We start from the raw sequence: 26,196 nt of genomic DNA, 5'->3' as shown, positions 1-26,196 counted from the left end.
GGGCTGTATATTTAAATTCAAGCACACAGGCATTTATTGAATTTCACAGGTAACACATGGGTTAATGTGGATAGTTGAARCAATTCCAAATTCAGGCTTCCACTTACCATATGGATACTGCAGAACCGAAAGTGCCCCATTGCTGTACTCTTCGTGAGAATACTTGTCATTGCTGAGACACTTGTCAAACTCATCAGAGCCCACCAGTACTGGAGTCCTGGAAGGAGAATCTAAGCATAGAAAGGAAATACAGTTTCTGAGCTAAGCTGTCATAGAAACTCCACACTTTCACACATATTCTATGAGAATTCCAAATGCGTAATTTTAGGAAATGTAMGATTCAATTCATGAATCAAAATTCATGAAAGGAAACATCTAAAGGGTATTTTAAGATAATTAGCACTTAATACATCTCCACTCCCTCCTTGCCAAAATACTCTTTTTTGGACAAGTCCAATAACTGATCTTCACAACACTACAAACATTTCATCCTTTTTGCAGAAAGATTTGATTTAGAAGGTGAGCATTTCAGTCCATAAATAAGACACTGTCAAATTCATAGTTTTTTTTAAAAAGAGAGATTTAGATATTAAACATTGATTACAAAAAAAAAAAAAAAAATCGATTAACAGAGCACAGCGATTGTTCCCGATACAGCTGGAAACATTAATTTAGTCTGATGCATAATGGAAGTCAGAAAGATGTCCTATCTTTTCATCACTAAGACATTAGCGAAACTCTGCACTGCCACTTACGGATTAAGGGCTTCCATTTGATTTTGGGAAGAGGAATAATCGCATTATCATTTCTGGATTCCAGAGCCTTTGGGTTGGTTGGGAATTTTTCTGAAATTCTGACTGATGACTGCAGATACAGCTGGCCCCTGTACATACCTAAGTAATAAACCAGAGATCATATTCATGTTAAGATTCAGACCAGCATAAATATTCCCAGTTGTGAATGTGGTTAAAAATTTCTGGCACTTCAGGTGTTGTTTTTTTAACCTTGTATTTATTATACAACCAACTGCAGGACACTGCTGCTTGGCACTGAACCCCACTGGAAAAGGGGGTTTCTCTTAAGCAGCRTCTCAGAGAGCATTTCACAGCCATCCACAGAAGGAACAAGCAACTCATGCTTAATTCCAGGTTGTACTAATGAAGACTGTGAAAAATATAGAGAAGTCAAATCATCACCATGCATTAACGAACATAAATTGGTTAAGAAGCAGTTTCTCTGTGTTGCAGAACGGTTAAAGAAGGATCCCCATCTCCTCTGATCAGCACAGCAGCTTGACCAGAAGCTATTAAGGGAGCTCAGCTCASCTCGAGAGGCACTGTGTGACTCTAGACTTACTTACCTGAGAAGTTCAAGGAGTAATTTTGGTATTTGTGACTCAAATTGCCTAGCTGAACAAAAGCAAAATCCATACCTTTATAAAATTTCATTATTATAACCTTTGTAACTTATTTTAGCCTTTGTAGTTCATGCTAGTTTGAACAAGGCTTTTTGGAAAGTACTCCTCTGTATTCTGATTACCAGGCCTGGATTTATTCAAATAATACATTGCCTTTATTCTAAAATATGTGAGAGATCAGAATAACTTGTTTTGACTGTTGTGGAATCAAAATTTCAGAAAAGCTGCAGGAATTTTCAAGAGTTAAAAAGCAACTTGGACTTTCTATACCTAAGACTTTCTTTAATAGTGGTACAGATGACTCCTCAACAGCCATTAAAAGAAAAGTTTCTATTTTAAAATTCATCTGTTTAATCACTCRGGAAACCTGAGTGTAAAGACTCAAGAGAAAAAGGCTAATGCAAAAAAATGTCTTAGAAAGCCAGAGCACATTTACCTCCCAGAGAGGCAGTTGAGAGGAAGCAGAACCTCAGGCCCCTCTATTTCAGATTGTCACAAATAACGTTAAATAACATTAAATAGGTTTTGACAACTGGACTCAGTAGTACAAAACCTTAGCTGGAATTTCTTCATGGGAAATTACTGTAATCCATGTAGAGATAAAAAAAAGAATGTGACAAATCAGTGGGTTGGAAGGAAATATTGCTTATTGCTTACCGAGCAATCAGACTGCCTTACTAGGTAAAAGGCTGTCTTCCAAGGTTTTGAGACTTGGAAGCATCTCAAAAGTCCTGACACTACAAAGCAGCGAATATTTTGGTGTAAAAGATTTATAGTACAGTATAGTAGTGCTCAAGTACAGCATATTTATCTGTATTTCCAGGTGCAGGAAATGSTACAATAGGTGTCTCACCCAAATAAACACTGGATTCTGTGGCCCCTCTGGCAGCTTCCACAAGATCTTCCTCATCTTCTAATGCTTCATTGTTTGCAGTGTAACTTGTGTCATCAAACAGACTGATTGGAATCACTTTGCCATCCTTAACCAGCCATGCAGAAGCAATCGGAGTGCAAAACTGCAGAAAAAAGATATGTTGAAAATTAATGTCACAGAAGCTATGGAAGAAGCAGTGATAAATGACATGCTTAAACTCCTTTGTTTAGCTTTTGTAACAAAGGTAGCATCTGAAAGATAAAAGTTCAGTTAAAAAAAGTTACAAGTAGATGTGTGGCTTTTTCACTAAGAAAACTCAAAACAAATTTTCTGTAACACTGTAAAACTTCTACTTCCATAATATTCAATATTTTCTCCCTTTCAGTACCTGGTACTCCCATTCCAGATGTCCTCCTCGTTTATTAAAAGCCATAACCTTCCAGTCAGCTACGGAGACCTTTATCACTGTATCTTTCATTACAGCTTCCTGTTCCTCCATGTCTGATATTATTTTAGTTTCTTCTTTGTTCATATTTGCTTTAAAATTGCTCTCAATATATCCTGCTCTGGTTTCRATATCTGGGACATAGCGCAGTTCAAAGTGACCAACGCTGAAATTCCACCTTAAAGAGAAAAAAGAAAAACTTTGTAGTAACGACTTACATTTTACAAGGGGAAACTCCCAAGCCCTCCAGCCAAAAGACTCCTACAGTGAATTGTGTACATTTGACCCGTATTTTGCAGTAGGATTGCAAGAGGAAGCCAGGTTTACTAGGAAAGGGGATGCCTTTCAGTGGGCTATTTCCAGGACACAGCCAAACAACTTGCAGCACAASATGATGCGTGAGTTGAGAAGGCCAAGCAAAGCAGCTAGTGAAGAAGAGCCAAGGGATTAAAGGTTAATATATGGGCATGGCAATTAAAAATAATGTAATATGTTTGGGGCTGTTTAGGTAGAATAATATTAGCCATGTGATAAAAGCCACATGTGTACAGTGTTTTGGAAGCAGCATTCTACACTCATGACRTATTTCTCCATTGATAAAGCAGATTTTATGTGAAACAATTTTCAAGCCAGGGAAGAAATTATTCTTATTTTTGCTCTAGTCCCCGAGGGATAGTAACACAGGATCTCTCTGACAGCTACTGCAATGAAACCTGGACTGCTCAAAGGTTAATATGCTTTGAGAAAAAGATGACTGTATCAGGAACACACAGATGTCTTGTATGGCCAAAAGCTCCTTAACTTTTGTAAACTAGCAAGTGAAGGCAGAATCTGGAAAATACTTTCAAAAGTAATGCTCAAGTACTCAAAGTTCGCTAGAAATGCTTTGGCCCCTTAACATGTAAAACTCATATGATACACTGCCCCTTAAAACATTTAAAACTCATATGATACAATTTATGCATATTTTATATTTTCAGTTGAATGTTATTGTTTTCTTCTTCTCTGGACTAAAACACAGCAGATCTACTGTGTCAACAGGTCAGCATCTCTTTCAGACCACAAAGACAGGAGCATTCACAAACACAGATGTCACATGTTTGAAAGAGAGATGCAGAAAGGAAAGAGTGGGCATATTGCTAGGTTTTTGTGACATGCTTCTYCCTTCCCTTTTAAGGCTTCTGATCTAATCTAGTCAAGTTGTAACTAGGCTATCTCTGACTGACTACTGCTGCACAATCTGTTAAGTCCTGCTGCAAACAGAAGAGGGAGCAGGGGGAACAGGGAAAGGCCTGTTCTTTGCTGAATTATTGAATGTATGTGCAGTAACCAGACTTTTGAATTTGTTTTTTACGATATCCATATCTATATATATGTATTAYTTGGGGAATGTGTCTATATTTTTATAAAACTCTTGATGTGTTAAAACTTCATCATGACAACACCACCAGTCACAGCCTGAGCCAGTCACCACTAAACTACAACTTTTAAAGGGCAGAAATATGWTAAGAATGAAGTTGCTTTAAGAAAGAGACCTAAAAGATGGGCCAAAAACATTTTAAAAATCAACTTTAAATGACAGCTGAAGACATCAAGTACAAAATATTCCAGTGATAGTTACAATGAGTATGTAAAGAACTTTAAAAAGCAGTAAATCAGTCATAAGAAGTCAAACTCTTTCCTGGGGTATAAGATCAACTGTCGGAACCATCACATCTGTGACTTCCCTTGCGCAGCAGCAGTTGACAAACTCTTTGGAGATATCCAAGGAAAAGAAAAGTCATTTTCATCTGATTTAGGGAGAGTCAGTGTGTGCAGTTACAATTTTTATCTAATCACCTAAAAAACCAAAATCTAAGGCATTCTTCATATGCATTAAAAAGCAAAGGGGCTAGAACTTAAACAACAGTCAGTCACGTTCCTTCAGGTAGAAATCTAAACTCCCTCGTGCTATTAGTCATTTAACAAGGGTAAAAAACAGGCCAAGTCCTTAAAACATCCCCTCTCAAGAAGGGATCCCTGCCCGTGTCTGCATTACTCGCACACTTACTTCTCGTTGCCACTGCGTGGGCCAACAGCCCGGACCGTCTTCTGGGTTCGGTGCAGGAGAAGAGTGTCTTCCTGCTCCGATTCCTCGTCATCCCAGCGGCGGCAGCCCASGGCCGAGCAGATGTACTTCACCTGAGGGACAGGCCAAGGGACTGTTCAGAAAACTTGCGGACTTCAACATAACCAACAGCAACGTTCAAAACTAACAATCCTTACATTTTTGGCTCACAAGTGATTTTGAGCTCCACTGTTCTAGGTGCTCAGCTTAAGGGGATCTTGAAAAGCCTGGTTTAAAAGACCAGAAGTGCTTCTCAACTATAACTTCCAAAAAGTGCTAGGAAGCCCTTAACCGAGAAGCCATTATTCAACTTGGACCATCTGGGACCGCCTTTTGACTCTTTGCATGCTCTGCTGCTTCTCCCTCCCAGCTCCCTCTTCCCCATCCCATCTCTATGGACAGAGAAAAATCCTTCCTGCATGAGGCCCGGGGATAATTCTGTTTCCATGCCACATATGGCTCAAAATAACTTTATTAACTTCAAATGACGCACTACTCATTTGTACAAAATACTGCAGAGCCATCCCTCTTGGTCTTCTCTGCTGTTAAAGGAGGAGGGCCATTATTTAAGTGTGCTTATTTAAGAGTGCCTTATTTAACTCTCCCAGTTGCACAGACTTTGCAGTACTCCCAATTTCAAAGATGACGTCTTGGATTAGAAAACAGAATTTGGATTATAAAGGCAGCAGTGTTTGGGAAAGTGAGTTGAACACTCTTGTCGTCAGTCTGAATTAATGTTATACTGCCCCAGGCAACAGAATGCTGAACCTCCTAATTCAAAAGACTAAGACTCTGCTCCCTGCRAAGTGCATCTCTGCCACTCGATACACAAGCTGGGCATCGAAGCAGAAACTGAAATTTCCACTTGCTGCACGAGGGGGAATGAGTCTACTAATCTACAGCGTCCCCTACTATCGATGAGAAAATCAAAGAGATTTCAAAATCCATCTGGGGTCTATATTCTATATCATGACTTATCACCACAGACGTGGTCACTGCTAAACTGCTGCGTTGAAATGACAAAACAGATTTTGTGAAAAACAAGCACTTGAAGTTTTTAATTTTTAAAACCTATGTTTTTAACATCTATTTTTTCCTCCTTGTCTTTTCTTAAACACACCAACATTCATGATTCAGTCTCTTCTTTACTGCATGAAATATCAATAATCATCTTAATATCTGACCCAAAAATGTTGCRGAAGGAGAGTCATGAAAGTCTAGAATTCTGAACAGTGCAATCACTTCCTTTTCTTTTTAAGCCTTTTCTCCTTTTGTGTATGTGTTTTTTTTTAAGAGACAACTTTAAACCAATGTATTTCAGATGACAACTGCCTTCCAACCTAGCCAGGTCACAGTTTCCAACTAAGTTTCGGACCTCAGTAAACTGCAAAGCAGAGTTACAGCTCAGTTACAGCTACACGATGGAGCTGAATTCCTCTAAGGAATCGCTGGGAAGAGGCGATTTCTTGTTTCCTCTCCACTTGCTTCATCCCACAAGTCCCTGCCCCWTCCCCTGCACTGCTCTGGAACTCACCCAACCCTTGCTGAGCTGACTGAATTTGCTAACGCAGCACAAGCTAATCCAATGTGAAGAGCCTTCCGTTGCGTTGGCCAGATGAGTCAGCTCAGGAAGGGCAAGACAAGYGTCAGAGGCAGCGCAAGGGATGTGGCAGCAGAGATCAGAGCAGGATGCTCAGCTCAACAGGACCCCGCTTACCCCTATTCCAGCCTGCTGGATTTGCCCAACAAATTCAGATTCTGCTCCTTTGTGCCACACAATTTTATTTTACCAACTGAATTGTGCTTCAAAATCTCAAGAGTAACCTATTTACACGGCAGTCCTAGGAACACACAGTGGCAGGGGAACTTTTCGGGCTTTTACCTTCCCYGAATATGAGCTCAGCCCATAGGTTGTTAAAGACTTTCCGCCAACTAAAACGACGTCCTCGCCGAATTTGTAGGATGACTCGAGGAGAGATTCAACCGTGAAAGGAACCGCTTCCATGCTCTCTCGATCTCGATCCCACTGGAAAAGGTCCCCATCCAAAGAAGGAATTATCATCTTATTTCCAAACACCTAAAAGAAATGCATTGAATGGGCTGTTAAACACCCCTTAAGCACAGTTCTAGCGAAACACAGAGCACAAACAGAAACACTGTATAATAAGACTGCTCTATATGCCTATTTCTTTATTTTTCCAGTTTTATATTCCAAAATCTTCTGTTTTAAGTTATACTGAAGAAAGAAAAAGGTTGAATATTAAAATTAAAGCCCTATTTGACTATTTTTAACGGTCCCTTAAAAACCATTCCAGGATATGACACTTCTTCCACTTTAAGCAAATCCATTTTAAAGATCAAGCAGCCGACAGATCAGCATTCATCCAACCTGCAGAAAATCTGCAGATCAGGGGAATAACTTAAGAGGATAAGGGGAATAACTGAGGAGAGTGAATACTCACAGGCTATAACACAACTACGACCAGCTATTTATAACAGTTCTAAGACAGGGCGCTGCAAGCCAAGTTCTTTTTCATATTCTTTAGCTAAGTGTAGGATCTCCCATTCACTCCAGATCAGAAAAGTGAACTCTGAAAAGCTGAGACTGTATGTGAGCAATTCTGCAACTAATGACTACTCCAGAAAATGCATTATCCTTTAAAGCAGACAGAGCAATTATTATTTAAATCAGAGCTCATCTTTCATTTTTGCCTTTTAGACAGCTAAGTCTAGCTTCTCCTCCCTGCAATTTCTTATGTTTAAGAATGCAATTCCTTTAAAACTCATCAAGCTTCCTCTTAAGCACCCAACAGGTCAAGGTATCTTCCGCAGGACCCCGAACTCCATCCATTACACCGAGATGCTCAAGGAGATCCTCGTTCGGAAGTGTGAGTCACTGCCAATGAGTACTAAGGGACTTACTAAGAAACTCATTATCTACATGATAGACCATAACTAATATTGTGGAGCCACAGCAGCTGTGCCTGTCAAGAACATTGGGAAACCATAATCCATATAATCTTAAACTTTTCAGGACTAACAGAGAAGATTATAATGCTTTTTCAGAACCTYTGTCCATTTGGGTAGTACCCTACAGCATAACGACATTACGTTTTGACACCTTACACTTTATCACTTAAAGATGGCTTTTGGCACATGCGTGTTAGTCACTCCAAACAAAATATTCCTGCGTAGACTCTAAGACACTGGTTTTTATTACAGAAAGATCCAAAAGGTTTCTGGTCCTTATTTCTGGAACTAGTGAGAGGACCTGAGACTGCATCTTCTGCATGACTGAAATTCTCCCTACCAGGAGATTTTTATTCCTCTAACTGGGTCACAGAAGAGTATACGGCACTAGGCAGAGTTGGGATTCATATAAACAGTGAGGGAAAGATCTTGTAGATCTGTGCACATCACGACTAATATCTGATAGAGCTCGTTCAAGGAGAACATTTAGGGGACATTACCTCACAGGGTTGGTGACTGCACCTAGATCCCTCAAGGATCCAACACCAATGCTCTCCAGCACAGAAAAGTCYCACAGTGATTGACAATTAAATAAAACATCGTCGTAGGGACACAGTTGGTAATTGAAGAGGTGATAAAAATAGACCCCTGAGTAAATGCAAMGCACCTTGCAAAGCAAAATGAGGTAAGTTTTTCCCCACCCACACGTTCACCTTGTGAAAAGAAAGGCAGGATCAGGTAGAGYGAGCTGTGAGACACAGGACCGCTGCTTTATGGCCCACCTGGGGTGGGGGGACACACATACAAACACATTTACAGAGAGAAAACAAAAACAAAAGCAGAAGTTTGCATGGGGAGAAATTTTAGACATCACACAATCAGTAGGAAAAACGGCAACCAAAAAAGGCCAAGAGCTGCTTTTACTACAGAGCAGCCCTATGAAGCTCAGAAGCAGAAACCTCCAGATTTTGGAAAATGCTTTCRGGAAAACAAAAGACTCTGATGCCAACACTGTGGCCTTAAAAAAGTYTGACCACTCTGTTAAAATGTGTGCTTTACGCAGAATAGAAATGTCACTGTGATCTTTTTTCCAATACACTCTTTCATAAATGCAGAATAATTTTGATGAAACTTTTAGCCTGTGCAGCCATGACGTTACATGAATAATCCCCTGTCAGGCCTTTTATTTTTAAGGTCCAAATGCCTGCCAGTGATTCGGGGCTAATCTACAGCCATACAAGATATTCTGCAGAGTAAGAAATGAACAACAGACAATGTTCTTTATACAATCAGCTTTGCAAAGAAACAATAGCTAAACCAGCCCTTGTACTACAGTTTCAGCATATGGAGATCAAGCTGAGTAAATCCTGTTTTGCCATCAACATATCACATGGAAATCTATTAGCCACAGCTGTGTGCAGGGGATGCAAACAAAGGAAGGGAAAGGTAGGGAGCACTGATACCRGAGGGGCTGAGATGGGCTTTTTCGAGCAAAAAGGAACGTTTGTTCTTCAGGAACGAATGGGACAGCATCCGTGGGGTCTCTTCATAAGGAAGACAGCCTTGCCGGGCACTYGGTGCCAGCTCACGGCTACCAGAGCCAGCAGGGAACAGGTTGTGCAGCAGCGGTGGGGAGTGGGCAGAGCAGGGAGGAATGACGTAGCTCAGAGTGSAAGGACTTTGACTAGGGCAGCTCCAGGGAAGAACTGGAGAGATCCCAGTGGTGCCAGGTCTGGATGTAGCTCAGAAGCCCAAGGTCAAGCAGGGTCAGAAGCTTTCCGGACACAGGAGAAGCACAACTGGGAATGGGGACATTAGGAAACAAAGAAATGCAAGGATAATTGAGAATCCTTAGGGCAGGAAACCAAAGGCATGCAGCAGGAAGGCACGCAAAACCAAGCTGCCCCAAAAACGTAATGCATACTCTGAATGTCAAAGCAAACCCAAAGCCAGACCATGGGTAGGGTCCCTTGCTCCCTCTCCCTTCAAACTCCACACCAAGGGGAGGGAAGAAGAGGTTATGGTGACCTGCCTTCCCACAAAACAGGACATAGCTTCTCTCTCCAGTTGCAGTAACCGCTTATATCCTTTGAGAAAATTCCCCCCMCACACACACGTTTCCCATTTTCACTTTCCTCCACCACTTGCCTGTAACAACTTAGATGTCGGTTAGCAGATAACTTCAAACTGCTCATCTGGTTGGGGTCTGGGCTCACAGATCCTCACAACCTGACCACCAGACCAGCCACATTCTCCCCTTTTTGCTGAACATTTAGTTATGCCCTTGCCTCASCTTTCACAGATATGTCAAGCCCTAGCAGGTGTGCAGAGGCCAACTTCAAGTGAGATCCCCATGAATTTCTACTAGGTCATTAGGCAATTTAATTCATGTGACCACGGTCACATCAGACACATGGCAGTGGCACCCAGCTATGAGCAGGTTCAGGTGGTTGGATAGATTCCTGAAGCCACAACTACAACGGGTCCTTGCCATCAATTTGGGACAACTAGAGAGGTCAGCAAGCAACCAGAGGTTGCATCTAGTGCTGAGCATGGCAGCGCTGTGGTGGTTAACTCAGAGCTGCAGGGATGGCAGCACACACAGCACCGTGTTTCCCGCAACCTTAAGTTCTCCAGGGTTTGATCTGTGATTTCTGGGAATTTTTCCACTGTTAAACAGGAGAGATAAAACACTGGTCATCTCTGGGAACACCGCGCCCAAATTCCCAATAGCAAGTTTGCTTAGCAACATGCACTTGTATACTCCCAAGATATGAGTCAAATCAGGTCATGCTTTGCATGAATTCGAAAAAAATCTGACAGCAAGGCAGTAAACTGCTCATCTGTTAAGATCTCAACCCCTATAAATTGCAGATGAAAGCCAGGGCAGCTCTGCTTGGTTTTGCTGATCCCCTGCCTTTGCTCCCGATCTTAAGAGGAGTCTAAGGGAGCAGAACATCCCATACGACCTGGGAAGGCAAGACTGAGAAAAGACACAGCTACTGCCTGCGAATCCACTGAAAGGGCTATTAGGCCAAGGGCTATTAGTCCAATGCCGGTGTAGGACCAGATGGGGTTGAATGACCGTGACTAAGTGTGAGCGGGACATTTCAGTGACCGACCTTCACACGCGTGGCATTTTACAAGAGCCTCCAACTGGAATAGCAGGGTAAACAAAACAAAACATCTTCTTGCAAGAGGAGTTTCCCTGTGTGTGGATGACACGGTCCTGACAAGGGACTGCACTTCATTATCCTGAATGTCCTCTAATACTAAAATGGCTTTATTTGAAAATCAGGGCAGCTGTGTAAATTTTCAGGTAAACACGTGTCCAACAAGAGGCACTGGCAGACATGAGTAGTGACAGTATCTTTTCAGCTTTTGAACACAGATGCTGCAGGAACCCGGTGCATAACATTAATTCCTATCAAGGCTCCTGTTCTCTAGGATATCTAGAGGCAGCCAAGGGACTTTCCTTGAAAGTGGAAGGCAGCCGCATCGGCATGCGGCTCAGGTAGAGGAATGACATCAGCCCGTATCTGGGAGGCATTACCTCATCCTCGCCCCGCAGTGAGTCACCCGGCAGTCAGCTGCAAATCTCCTGGCACGGCAAATGTAGGTTACGGCGCCGCGGCGCGCGCACGTTCCTCCGAGCCGCCGGCGCAAAGCGCTATTTGTTCAGCTCCGCCGGGCGGCAATATGGCACATCAGCGTTAAGCGGCTTGTCTTTCACAAGTAACGCTTGGTGGGGGGAAAAAATAAGAAATGAAGAGCGCGGCAGGCAGCAGCGGGCCCGCGGAGGCGGCGCCGCGGGCTCCGCTGGGCGGGCGCGCGGCCCTATCGGCGCCGTCGCCGGCGCTGTCGCCGGGCCGGCGGCTGAGGTAATGGCCGCGCTGCGCTGTGGAGGCCGCCGCGGGATGCGCCGTCTAGACGCCCTGCTGGAAAGGAGGGCACCCCACGAGAGATCCCGCCRCAGGCTGGGAGACGGGGTTGGTTTTTGAGGAGAAAGGAGATGGGTAAACGGAGGGAAAACGAGCTCGAGCTTTCATGCGAGGGTAATATCCRTTTCCCGTAACGAAAAATCGTTAGCATATGAAGCAAAAATCAAGCGTGCTCACGTGCAGATGGAGCTGAGACAAATCCGGTGCCAAAATAGTCGCTATCAGCTGCGTTGGACTTTCTACTAACTCCAAGGAAATATCTAAACCGAGGGAGAGTATTCCCCTCGGAGCAGGAGTCTTAGGTCTCTTATCTGTTTCTGATACTTAAGCTGGTGGATTTCAAATCTTCCTCATGTGATAAACTGTCCCTTGCATGAGACGCTCGTTCTGGTCACTACTGATAAGCAGATAACCGATAGTACTTGTTCTACACGGGTCAGGTTTGCCTAGGACCCATTCATCAAATGCTCTTTCTGACAGACTCTCGGGACTACCCGCACAGAGCCACTAGCTCAGGACTTTCCTCTCTTAGAAGAGGTTACTCTTCAGTCTGGATTTAAGCAGGGCTGATTCATCTGTTTTACCTTCACCTACGTGCAGAAACTGAAGCACAGGATACAAGGATGACAATGTAGCTTTGTAAACTTAGGCAAATCCTTTTTAAGCAGAAATATACTGGGATGCAGGGAAACAGAGAGTCAAAGGATGTACTTTTCCCATCTAACTTTTTGCTAGGTCTGTAGCACTGACATTTCTTTAAGGAGAGAACAAAGCACCAGACACCAGTACTATGTTAAAGAAAAAAGAAAGCCCGTAGAATTATTTCACCGCCTGAAGCACATGCAAAAACCCACATCCTCCACGGCACATAGTCCTGTTTAACCAGCCAAGGGAGTCAAGACGTGACAAAGGCAGTCCATGATTCACATCAATCCTATGTACGATGACCTTCTGAGATGTTCTCAAGGGCAACGAAGAAACCAAAACAGGAAACACCTATAGATAGTTGTTTTGTCTAGAACAACTGCATTTCTCGTAAATACCAATACACTGTGTTTCAGCACTGTAGCTGTTTTCAAAATATGTACACGTGTCGGTTGCTGACTACATCCTGCTCCTCGCCACCGTGCCGAGACCATCTCCAGCACCAGAACCACAAGAAAGGTTGTGCTTAAACTTCCAACGATTGGGTGTTTTGCCACGGCAGTTGGTGAGAAGAGGACCACGTGGTCCTACTTCTCTGACGAGGTAGAGGACAGCCAACGCCAGGCTGGCACATCAGAGAAGCCAAATGGGTGTTATTGGAGCAGGTGTGCGATACAGCAAAGAGCTCTGCATGGGGGTAGGGAGGGTATATGCCTCTAATATATAAAGCTTTTTCTACCCGTGAGCTCAAGAGGGCTCAAGAGATGTGTCAAGTCACCAAACATGACCTGCTTCTGCCAGTGGCCATGGCAGTTGCTGTGTGATGCTAAGGTAATCTTAGTAAGGCTGCTCTTCTCTAATACCTTCCATACTCCTCTACCTGATAGTTTCTCCCTGATTCTTCCTTGATTAGGGAAGAACGGGCCAAGCTGAGCTTTGGTGGGCAAATATTTCACATGCACCAAGCACGTGCTGCAGAGCACTGAAGGGAAACGGCACCCCAGCCTTGTGCCTGGAATACAGGGATTTAAGAAGTTGTTTAGTCCCAAACTCTTCAAACACGCCCCCATTTCCCTCCAAAAAGACCAATATATTATATATATATGTGTGCGTGAACCACCCCCGTATACACACACACACACACACACACACACACACATTGCTTTTGGAAATGCCACCTGCAATGTCCTGCCCAGAACTTTGTTAAATGACTACAGTTGATATCACAGTCATGAGTCTGTTTGAAACCTGACTAAGTAGAAACAGTCCTGACAAAACTGTGTTTTAAACAAAGAGACACAAAAAGCATCATCAGCAGCACTGTAGCTGCAGAATATATTCTCACTACCAGTGACAAGGGTTCACCATCGTAGTTAACTTGAGTTTGTCATTAAAAGGAACAGTTTTGCACTGTCCCCTATCCCTCCTTGAGCAGCCATGCAGAGAAATGGATGGAGGAACTACAGTGAGTTAACCAGGCCCTGTCCCAACTTCAAAAGGGACCAGTTCGCCAATGCTGTTTGCTGTGCAATCAAATAAACCCTTCTGAAGCAGCCTAACAAACTAAAACGCTGCCGTTACTTTAATCATAGTCAAACAAGACTTGGGGTTTTGACTACAGAGATGCCAGCCTGCTTTGCTGCCATGGTAACAGACTTTTAAAAACTGCTCCTCTTAATAATAAAAACAGCACAGTGCTTTAAGAAAGACTTGATTTTGACATTATTCCATCCTCCCTTTTTAATGTCGTAAGTTTTATTAATAAGAAGAAACTGTAACAGTTTTTCAGAACTTAAGAGCATCCTCCCCGAGACAAACGGGAGCTGCAGCTATTGAGCCCATCACTCAACGCCTTGACAATAACAGCACATATGGAAAAAGATGAGGGAAGAAAATGAAAATTACTGCTAACCTCACTTCTACAAAAACAGGAACATAAGCTACCATGGCAAAAGTGACATTGTACCAGTACTAGCATGTTTTAAGTTGATGCTTTAACTTATTTCGTCTTGAACTCACAACTCCTCTTGGAAAACCACTCTAGGGAAAAGCAAGAGGCTTCTCTCTTAAGAGAGGGGGTAGGAAGAAGGCAAGAGTAAAACCCCTGTCCCTTTAAAGTCTTAGATTTAGGCTGATCTCTGCCAGGCTTTGAGGTTTTCGCCCCCAATCCTGCCAGGACAGGGAGTTTAAGGACACAGAGAATCCATGAGAAGTGCCCTGGGCTGCAGAGCTACTCACGGGAAAAGGGAGTCCAACACAGGAGGGGAATGAGCAGGGCAAAAGCAAAGTCTCTCCTTCTTCAAGGATTTTTAAAAACGCAGAAAGGTTAAATGAGAGCGTGCAGAAAATGCACTGCAAGTCTGACAAGGATTAATGCATGCAGAGCAAAGAGATCGCAAGAAATTCGGAAATGAAATGTCAGCGGTTGGGCTGTGAGAGGAATGATTTGTTAAACTGCCTGAAATGCTTAGAGAGCCTGGAACAGGCACTGTCATGTGTGTGTCTGTGCACACGCATATATATGTGTATAGATACCATATACACATACCATACATGTGCACATAAAATATGTGCTTAAAGTTGAAAAAAGTCACCAGGGCAAAATAAATCATTTTTGTTGTGTTCCGGGCAGCTGAAATCCAAATATCTCTCCTCGGTTCTGGATGAGGTGTTTGTCCTGGCATTACTCAAGCAGATCCATTTTAATATCCACACACACTAAAACTGCTCAACAACCAATAAAAACACACAGTCTACCATATCCAATTAAATTACAAGCTACTATAAAAATAACTGAACAACAGAGGAGGCTTGGAGACAGCAAGCTGACGATAAACATCCTCTCCCACATTTGCTACAGTATTTTGACAACGTCTGCGAGCACCACAATCAAAAGCTGGCCATAAACATTAGCCCAGAATGACTCCAGTTTAGAAACTTTTCAGGCTTTGTTCAGAGAAAAGTATCACTTGCGAGCCGAGAGCTCTGATATCATTCAAGGCACAATATTTAGCTAATTTAGCTTCCCACGTGCCTTGGTAACGGAAGTTGTCTACCCCCCTGTGTTATTACAGTATGAGTTAAGAGGACACATGTCAGCACGTTATCAGAGCCTCATCACTGCTAACCACATTAAGTGTCACTAGGAAAGCCACCAAGCTGCAGTTATAGGAAGCCTTTTTTCTTCTCTGTAAGTGGAGGAGCCATTGAAGTGATACGATTGACTTTGAAGATGTGCAGTTTTGATAAAAACCCAAGACCGCTTCTCAGAGGAATTGCCCTGCTTGTCACCCCACAGAAAACACTGCAGTGCATCAGGTGAACCCCCAACGCAGGGGACTGCCAGCTGGCCCCCTTCGCCCAGGTTTACTGCTCCACATTTGACAAGTTTGACAGGATTTTCTACTASAGCAGAACATTATGTTTTGTGCTATCCAAATATTTTGAAATAATTGTTCCTTAGTTGATTAATTTTTGTCCAGTAAACTATTAGAAATTTGATTTTCAGGAGAACTGCAACTAGTTTGTTTAGTTTTATCAGGAAAGATCTGTCCACAGATCTCTCTAAGTTTGCCAGGTATTCCGTGTGAGTCTCTAGTAAAACAAAAATACCCCTCAGGCCACCGGGAACATCCATACATCTACAGAGTTAAAGAGCAGTCACATCTATTTTCCTCTCATAAAACACAGGCTCTGCTCCCTCTGATAGCCCTAATTGGCCTTCTCTGCTCCAATTGCGATTAGAATTTATCTTTCTTTGAAGTACAATTCTGGACACTCACTTCTCGTTCATTATGCGCATTTCCAGGACCATTTAAGGCCCTAATCTCAGGACCATTTAAAGCCCTAATCTCTCTCTGCCCCCGGGCAGCAGGATCCCATTTCCCCCATCCCTGCGCAGCATGGGGATGGCAGCTGAGAACCTGTCACAGGGTCTCCTGCACAGAAGAGTCCCTATTCACCCTGTCAAACCACACACCTCCAACCCCCAGCTCAGGGGCTGTTATCAGTCCCTAGATCTGTGGGCATTCAGTTATGTTCAACTCACGTTTCTTTTACCAAAGGGGATTTCTAAAACCCAGCTGATGCCCCAGTCTTCCTCTATGGGAAGGGGACCTCACGCTCTCACAGATCTGATATTCCAACATTTACCTTAGTAGCAAGTCAAGGTCATGAACAGCTACTGGACCCCGGGAACCATCAGTAACAGGTAACAGTTATACCACTTCATCTGAACGAAACAGATTTTCCCCACACTGGTCACYTCAGTCCAGTGATTTACTCTGCTTACCAGAGCAAAGGAGGACAGTTTGGGGTCAATTACAACATATGGAAAATAATTTTTACAGCATTAAGAGGAATTTTCAATTTTAAATTCTTTGTTTTCTGAAGTTACACTTCACATAGATGTGTTTACACTCTAAGGTGTCAGAGAACCAACTCCAGAGCTTCAACGTGAAGTCTGATGCCACCACACAGCTTTTGCTCCTACACGAAGCCCACAACGGTGCCCAAAGACTCCTCTGAGCACAGAAAACACCCTTTCTGGTACCAATGTATATATCACACCAGATGTTTACATTAAAAGTTAATATTAATCTTACTGAGTCAGACAGATGTTTTTTTTCCCGGAGGGAACAGGAGGATGGGAGGGAGAAATCCTGATGCAGAATACGAAGGTTAATCAGGAACGTATTTTTTAATTCAGGCTAAAAAAATTAACAGAATACTTTCACACAGTGCCCTAAGTGGTGGGTAGGATTTTCTCAAAACTGACATCATAACATTTCTCTCTCAAAGAGAGAACTGAAATATTTACCCTCCCCTAACCTCAGGCAGTGCACATAAAAGAAAACCTAGAAATCACAAGTCCGCATCTCTAGAGGGCGTTTTGACCTCTCGTCTTGCTGCGACCCGCTTCAGCTTTGTAATTTCTTCTGCCTGAGGAGCAAGAGGCCAGAGGATAAGAGGTGCTGAATTTCTTGCCTCGTCCACAAAGCAGCCCGGGATGGCTCCTTTGGCCCTTCTCAGGACACACAAATTGCTTTCGTGGAGGCACAACCAGCCTTTCAGGGCCGTGCCCAGGCTGTCAGCATCTCACGGGTGTCGCAGGGCACCGCTGCTGCCGGACACTTCACAGCAGAACTTCACRTTTCTTTTCTTTTGGCAAATATCAAAGGATTGAGAATTTTAAAATGCTTGCAGCACAAAGCACGAAAGAGGAATTTATACTATTTATACTATATACTAAAACCTTTCGTGATGGAGATTTMCAGACTTGCAAATCCCTTCCTAACTTACATACTGCTGTAAGCATCAGTCTGTCCTCTCCAAAGGGCAAAACAGGAATAAACCGAAGATACCCACTGGTCCAGGCTGTCTACAGGGCAATTAATTTCCAGTTTGCCTCAGCATGTTCAACTTCTCTGCATCTCCACATTTTTATGGAGGAAAAAATTACTAATGCTAAACAGTCTCACAAAAAACAGCCATTTTTAAGAAGGAAAGAAAAAAAAAAGGCACAAGCAGATAAATGTGTAAATTTACAGAAAAAAAAGTTAATTTTGCATGGCTATAATGCTAAAAATGGCAAGAGTACAATATTTAACGCAAAGCACAAGTCTGAAGGTATTGAGAGCCATTAGAAAAATAAGGATGTTGATTAACAGATTCTGTAACACYACATCACTCAATTATTTCATTTTTTGCAGTTACAATGCTATGTTTACTGTGACTGCTATGCCAGCCCCATGGATTCAAACTCATTCTGTCACACGATCCCAAATCTCCCAAATTAAGAAACAGGATTCTTAGGGATTACTCTTTAATACCCAACTGGGAGCCAACGCAGTTACTTCTATCCAGCAGATTCAAGAAGTCTCTATCCCACCTTCCGAAACTGTGATTTGAGCCACCCTGGCCCAATCTGAGCCACCCCCGCTCAGCTCCCTGCACTCTTCCCGACAGCTCTTAGTGTCACAGTCACAAACTTATTTTCAAGCTGCTACTCTCACCTCATCACCACGAAGYGTTCCCCTTGTCTCCCCATTTCTCATTCACCTCAACCACCTGCTTTCTAAGGGCACCATCCTCCAGGTCACCCATCCTGTACTGGGGCTTTTTCTGTCTCTTCACCTACCTCTCTTCTCCAGTGTCCCATGGCTCACACTACCCTCTAGTGACCAGTCACTTTGACCTACAGGTCATTCCACATTTTGTATCTAATATGACAGATGATAGACAAAAGAAAGTTTTATAATAGACAGAAATATAGCGTTTTTATCTCAGACACAGCCTTTACTTCCACATGATGAACAGTCATTATTCCCACAGGCTGGTTCTCTCACCTGCATTCCCATCTAAGTGCAGATGGGGTATTCATTACAAAGTTAAAATTTAAGGAGTAAATGGAAGTGGTTTTGTTAAAAGTAAGCTCCCTTTTGGAAAATTTGAGATTCAATGACTTCATCCTGAACTCAAAGCCTTTGCTTTCTAATGAGGAATCTTGGAGTTGCAACTTCTTGAAGGGAATTTTTTAAACACGTAGTAGAGGTGGAACCAAAGTTCTGATGCACAAGACTGAAACACAGAGTGCAAGTTTTTCAGCACCAGGACCCTGACCGTGACTGTAGAGCCTGGAGCTCAGAGCCAAAGAGTGAATTTTATCATGACAGTTACCCAGACAGATAAACAATTAGTAGTTTAACACTTTCTATTTTAATTGATCTGTTCATATGACAAATGATGAACATCTCACTTGTCAGTGTCTTCAGCAGTAGTTTCAAGATCTGAAGTGTTTGACAGAGCTGCTGGAACATTTGAAATTTTACTACCTCACTTTCCTAATTAACACATGAGCTCAAGACAGCCTAGCTGACATTTTACAGCTAGGCAGAGGTGAAGCTAAATTTAGGAAGTAACTACAGTTCTTTTAAACATTGTATGTTTAAAACCCTAATGTCTATTCTTAAAAGGTATTTAAAAATTAATTTGAAACTTTTGCACCAGGACGTGGAAATAGAGCTCACTGCACTGGCACCCAAGAGGGCAAAACCAGAACAAAAYCAGGTTTACAAGTTCCTCATTCTGCAAGGACAGAAATCTTTAACACTACAAGGAGAACACAAGAGGAGTTTCTCACCTGCAATTTCCTGGAAGAAGTTCTACGTTTGCACCTTACCTAATGATACTGGTTCAAACAGAAAACAGTATGTGGCTGCAAGCATCGCTATTTCAAAAAGGCTGGAAAGTGAAGAAAAAGCCTCAATGATAGTTTGAGAATAAAACTTAACATATCAGAAAGAACACAGTGCAGAGCAGGGAGGGGACAGGCTCTGAAGCTTTAATTACTCTAAGATTTTGACCCAGAACAAAACTGACAATTGTCCATAGCACCCGTAGAGAAACTAAGTATTCACTCAAACAGTCTCTACACCAATTGTAAGAAGTCTTCCAATTCAGTCCGGTAACAGATTAGGTTTTAAAATACGCAGCAAGCATCAACATTTTAGTGTAGCATACCTGGAGCAGTCATCATTCCTATTTCTTCCTACCTTAGCTTGCCAAAAAAACTATATTCATAATCTGAAAGGCTCTGAAAGATCAGAATGCAGTTGCCTATGTAGAAGAGAACTAATTTTGGACATTCGGCATCATAACTGTCAAAACCTAAGCATTTTCAGCAAAATCCATCACTGCCTTTGCCCACAGTTTTAGAGATGCAACCATTTGAAATCTGAACTGAAAACTTGCTGTGTGTMTAACAAACATTCTTTAAAACTGTTTTTTTTCAATGTTTCCAAGAGCCTACTGGCTTATAGCTGCAGAAAAGAATCAAATATTGCATTGAAGAACCAGGATTTTGGTCTTTCAAGCACCAATCTTATTTCAACAGCCATGCCACATTGGGGGAAAAAAAAATCTCAGAACTTGGGATAAACAGTTGAAAGTTAAAAACATAGATCTGTAAAGGGCTTCTCTGTGGTACCAAATACCTGCATTCTTGAAGTTTGAGAAGCCTGGACCCAGGTCTTTTATAGCAAATAATGACATTTATATTTGCCTTCATTTCAAACATTTTTTATAGACAGTTGGTCCATTTTCCCTGTGGTCCTGAAAAGCTATCCTGCACAACAGATTGCAGACCAATATTTTGAGTTTCCAGTATTGAAAATTATCTTTGGTCATTCATAAATATAATGCACACTTAGCTCTTTACAGTTTTCGTGTTCTTTTATAAAAATGTTTTCTACAGCAGAACTGAAAAGTTCTTCTCTCCCAGTGTTTTCTCTTTAAAACCCCAAATATCCTATCTTTAAAGAACAAGCCTCAAAAAGTTGCAACCTGAGACGAAATCTCTGAAAAAAACAAACACAAGCTGACATTCCCTTTATTTTTGCCATCAGTCAGATATTTATTACTACTTCTCACACTTACAGTCCAGCACCAAAAACCTCTTTCATTAGACAGCTCTGTGCTGAAAACAGGTGTTGTAAATTAGCCAGCAATCACAGACAAGATGCCCAGTGTCAACACCTCAAATTCAACTCTCCTCCTGATATTCCTCATGCCAAYGCACTAACCTGAATCCAGGAAACACAAGAGTGCTCCTCAAGTCTAGTCATCCACAACAGCAAAGGTCTGTTCCCTTGGTTAGCAGCACAAACCACCTCCAAGTTGGTGCATTGTCTCCTAGTTCTAAGAGAGAACGACTCTTGGCTGGCTTCTTCCATGAGAGAAGAAAAGCAAAGCAGCTTTCTTCTATTTTCTATCCTATTTTTTTTCAAACTGATGGCTGAAATAATCTCCCAAAAGACATTTAACTCTTTAGATTTCCTTCTTGCCACTCATCAGCAAGAAATGATGCAAGCCTTTTTTCACTATTTCAGGGTGACCTTCAGTGCTCTATTTTGTTGCTAACACACACTGTTTCATAGGCAGCCTGCTTATCTAGTATAACAAACGAACAAAAGGTTGTTTTTTAAAGTCACAAGGCCTTTTGCTTCACTTGGAGGAGGAAGGATGAAAGGGAGCGCCATGAGAGCCAGCAGTAGTTGCCAAAAACCTTAGTAATACAAAACAGATCTTTAGGTGGCTTCAAAGTAAAAGGAACTTGTTTCTAACCAGTAACTGCATACAACCCCCCAACTTGGTTACATCATCCAGTTTGATGCATGCGACAACTATCAATCTCAACTAAAACGGTGACACACGCTGGTTTGGAACGGCAACATGATGTAAACACTGCTGACAAGTTTGAGAGCAACCACGAAACTCTGGCCATACTAAGTTTGCTCTATTATTTGGTATTGATCATGATGGATGAGAGAACATCCAGGTTGTTATAGACAAGTCTATTATTGGCAAAGATTTAGTCAAGAAAGAGATTAAGTCTTACCTCTGGTTTACTGAGGCTGGACGACACAAGAGAACCAGATCCCACATCGAGATCCCACTGTTTTCTCCCACTATTTTCTGGATCCAGTGCAGCAATTCGTCCATCCAAAGTGCTAATAATTACTAAAGACCTGAAAGTCAAGACATAGTCCTTAGTCAATAGAACAATCTGTAGTTTTCCCTCTTCTGAAAATGCACACTATTAGCTATCCTCTGAAACTATAWTCTTTTAAAAGAACTTAAGTCAGTATATTCTGCAAAACAGCACTTGGTAGCTCTACTTAGACAACAACAACAAAAAAAAAGAAGTAGAAAAATCGAAGTCTGCAGCTATATGGCAAACTCATTCTACAAACCATAACAGTATCCCAGAGTTCAACTGCATAGGGGGTATCTGAGGTTTTGCTCCCAAATGTAGGTGTTACTACTGAATGAGACCKTCCTCTCTTCAGATATTTCTGTGAAAAGTATGAATACTATTTTCTCTAGCCCCTTCCCCAGAGATCTTTAACATGACTTCTTTTAAAAACAAAAACTCTCCAACAACAATTCACCCAGCAAATCAGTGTGTAGGAAGAGCTAAGCTRTAACCAAGTAAATTCTCAACACCTGTAGATAAAGCACAGAACCCTGGAGATTTAACAACATCCTATAATAAAACGAGCCTTGCTCAAGACAGACACAGAATACCACACAGAAAATAACCTCCAAATGTCTGTGGACAATAAAGCCAATTGTCTTATGCCACTTACACTTTAAGTAGCCTACCTGGCTCTGTACATACATATATATGTATATATGTGTGTATATATATGTGTATATATATATGTATATATGTGATTATACATAGCAAACTAGCTATGGATTTTCACACAGCCTGAAACTTATCCAAAACATATATAAATATTATCCACAAAAAAAAAAAAACACCCTTTATATATATATATACACACACACACACACACAAAAGCTTCTTACACAGTCGAGATGAATATTTCTGATTGAGCTAGAACTCAAGCATGAAAAGAAAAACAAGCTAAAATGCAACACACAGGCAATGGCCAGAGAACAAGATGCTGCCAGAGCATCTGCAATGGTCCTTTTTCCCTGCAAACTTAATTTCCCCCAGCCTGAAGTGGCTGGGCCCAAAGCAAGTCGCCCACTTGGAAGGGCGGCGGGGGCCGACGTGGATCCTTTACAAGCTGCTTGTGCTGCGAGGGGCTGGTTTAGTGACCCAGAAGGACCCTCTATAGACAACGTTCAATGAGACTACAGAACTGTGTAAATAAGCCTGATGGGTAAATTAACTTTTTTTCTGCTCTAGAGGAGGAGGCAGGAGCGGGGAGGGGGATTTAAAAGGCTATTGCACATATAGATACGTACATGAATTATCATCTAACCAATAAGAGTCACAAAATAGTGCAAAACTGCAGTCAAATAAATGAGCTTATCCAAGACTACCAATGCAGTAAGCTGATGGTTAGAAAGGAAATGATGAGGGCATTTGTTTTCTTTTGAAAAGGAAAATAAAGAGCGTGATCTTAAAAACATGCTCAAGGACAGTGGCCTATTACATCACCCATAACAAAAGCCATGTGAAACACTGCAGTTTTGTATACATTTTAATAAAACCTTATACTATATTGCACTATCCTTTTATAAATTATGGAAAACGGAGCAGAGCTTTAAGCTGAGTCACAAGTACTGCAGTAGCTTCTGTTCCTGAGGGCAGCCAAACATCACATTCCTCCATAAAAAACTTCTTCATTTAAGAAGCTGTTAGGAAAGTACCGATTGTGCAAATATTTGAACAGGAAAACATACAAGTTTTATAGCCGAGTACATCTAATTATTGCAACTGTACAGAAACCAATAGCAGGTTAATAATCAACTGGATTGAAGGAGACCGTATCTCTGAGCACTGTAAACAAGTGCACACCGAAGGCCTTGGACACACGCTTAACAGAACCTGCTTGAACATTACTGTGAAACAATTTATTTGAAATGCTCTCGTATTGCATGACAGTATTATTCTAAGAATATCTATTTAAATTTTATCTTGATTTGGCTGACAGCTAGCTAAAAAACAAACAAACAAACAAACAAACAAAAAAACCCCCAAGAATCTTGGCAGTAACAGTGTGGAGATGAGAAACGCTCCACATCACACTTTAAAACGTTCCCTTCCTATCTCCCCGCAGTGTTTTCTTTAATCTAGCTCTTCCCACCTGTCTCACAGCTCTGTAAGAAACGCTTTATTCTTTGTGTTGTACCTTTCTGCTCTATCTTTCCTCACCAGGCACCAATCTTGACCTGTGCAAAGAGCTCTTATTACGACTTGTTGGTAGCAACAAGGCGCACATCTGAAGCAGTTAAACGCCTCACAACCCCTCTCCTCCCTTGGGTGCAGTGATATTCTTGTTACCCCCCCACACACTATCCATAAAATGGACTTTGTTTCACATTCTCCACCTCCTGAGCAAASACTCTGAGACCCAGAACGGGCCCAGCTCTGCCCATCGGTCTAAGCTTGCACTGAGCCACATGCAGGACTGGAAGCAGGTGCAAGAAAAGCACTGGTTTCTTTCAGCATTTTTAAACATCCCAATTTGCATACTAAAACCTATCATTACTATCTCTAATTATTTATTTTTCCATAAATGGAGATTTTGGTGCCTACTACTCCCATCTCGACCAACCTGAAAACAGGCTAAAATCCTGTTTTTTGAACTTAATCACTTTAGGATGTCTGCACACATCCTGGGAGCCTTGTTAGTGCTCACCATAAAGTTTTCCTTTTTTTCAGCTTCCCTCTTTTCCCTGAGAAATTCCACTACTTGCAAATTTGAAGCTGAGAATTCAGAGTTGATAAGAAAAAGATTTCTCCATCTTTCACGTAGTCTAATTGAGCTGTTATTTGAAGAACTACATTAGTATGTTCTGATAAAAGCTGTTTAAGTTAATAATATCCCAAGAAACTATTTCATTCAAGAGAGATTAGAAACGAAGGGGTGTCTTGCTTTCTGTCTTCCTAGATGGCTATCACAACAGTTTACCATGGCAAATGATGCCAAATTCTTATGTCAACACACTCACCAGTGGAATATGGTCAAGGATGTGAAAGCTATTCAAGAATAAAGAGAGTTTTAACCATCTCTTTGCAAAACTTTTGCTGACATGCCATGAAAATAAATCACAGACTGTACTAGAGAGTGAATCATATCACACACTACTAGGGAAAGCAAAACAAAACAAAACTAAGTGCAGCTCTGGAACTGGCATTCTGGCAATCGTTTTCACAAGCCTGGACCAGAATAGAAATACACATACACACAGACACACACGTATATGAATATATGTGTAAAATGAACAAATCACTCCAAATGATGCAGTTACTTAATCTTCAAGTTAATAAGCAAGAAGTATCAATCAGAACACTGAAAACTGAATTCTTAAGATGAAGACAATAAAAGCCCTTTATCACATACTAAAGGACGGGATCAGTAMCAGGTAGCACACACAGAGATACCTTTAATAGCRGCACCTGACACAGGCCATGTATGACTAYGTATGACTATGCAGTCAGATTTTATTTGCACTTAGTATGAAAAAAAATCCAGAAATGCCATTTTTTTCCACTCAGCAACTATAAATAACCTCTMCAGTTAAGTGAAAATGCTTCTTTTTACCATTTCCTGTCCACTTTCGCTTTCAGACATGAGCTTGCTATTGTGGCACAGTTACAACTTTCTCTATTTAAACTACAGGAAAAAAAAAGGATCACCTGGAGACTTTCACAYACATTCATAAAAGGTGACCTAAAGACCTTGTCTATATCCTGTTAGGAACACAGCAAACTCCTTCACACCAGCGGGCTTGAGTACAGCCCTGCTCTACTTTACAGAAGTTAAAGTATCTGATTTATCTACAATTAGAACAAAACAACTAAGATTGCATCAAAGGGAAGATGTGAAGAGGGTGGAAGAGGAAAACTTACTGAGCTTTTCTAGGCTCTTTCACTCAGAAAAATATTTTCATCTATTCAAAGGAGCTGTTCTCATTAACAAAACAGAGAAGAGATTAACATCATCACGTATGACAACACTTCCCTCTATTTTGCTTCAGGAAAAAAAAAAATCTTAATACTGGACTGAAGCTGTTTGGGGCATTAAAGTTCCAATTCTGTAATGGGGCTATTTGTCAAGCTTTACTCTAAACAGCCACTCTAATTTCAAAACCTTCATGCTTGTGTGTAACAAACACAGTAATTCACTAACCATCACATYTATTTTCTTCTAGGAAAGAAATTATTCTCAACAACCAGACGATTACATTCATTTGCCAACAATTGAATTTTTCAGATTACAATGACAGCCCGTTATACTAAATGGGTATTTTATT

General features: G+C 41.6%; 1 protein-coding gene across 1 annotated transcript in view; it reads right to left on the bottom strand.

Annotated features, from left to right (window-relative positions):
* The window catches only part of EIF2AK3 (eukaryotic translation initiation factor 2 alpha kinase 3), a 42,396-nt gene that overhangs the window by 14,049 nt on the left and 2,151 nt on the right, over nucleotides 1-26,196 (bottom strand). Inside the window, exons 2-8 of the mRNA XM_026034138.1 lie at nucleotides 21,797-21,926; nucleotides 6,726-6,920; nucleotides 4,787-4,917; nucleotides 2,680-2,914; nucleotides 2,271-2,433; nucleotides 756-893; nucleotides 108-230 (exon numbers count right to left, since the gene is read on the bottom strand). Of these exons, the coding sequence (XP_025889923.1) occupies nucleotides 108-230; nucleotides 756-893; nucleotides 2,271-2,433; nucleotides 2,680-2,914; nucleotides 4,787-4,917; nucleotides 6,726-6,905 (970 nt within the window). The 5' untranslated portion in view covers nucleotides 6,906-6,920; nucleotides 21,797-21,926. The remainder of the gene's footprint in view (nucleotides 1-107; nucleotides 231-755; nucleotides 894-2,270; nucleotides 2,434-2,679; nucleotides 2,915-4,786; nucleotides 4,918-6,725; nucleotides 6,921-21,796; nucleotides 21,927-26,196) is intronic.

The sequence above is a fragment of the Nothoprocta perdicaria genome, unplaced genomic scaffold, assembly GCF_003342845.1.
Source record: "Nothoprocta perdicaria isolate Ctin4 unplaced genomic scaffold, notPer1 scaffold_14, whole genome shotgun sequence".
Classification (NCBI taxonomy): domain Eukaryota; kingdom Metazoa; phylum Chordata; class Aves; order Tinamiformes; family Tinamidae; genus Nothoprocta; species Nothoprocta perdicaria.
The sequence above is the reverse complement of the archived record's forward strand: the minus strand, read 5'-3'. Positions and strand labels throughout refer to the sequence as shown.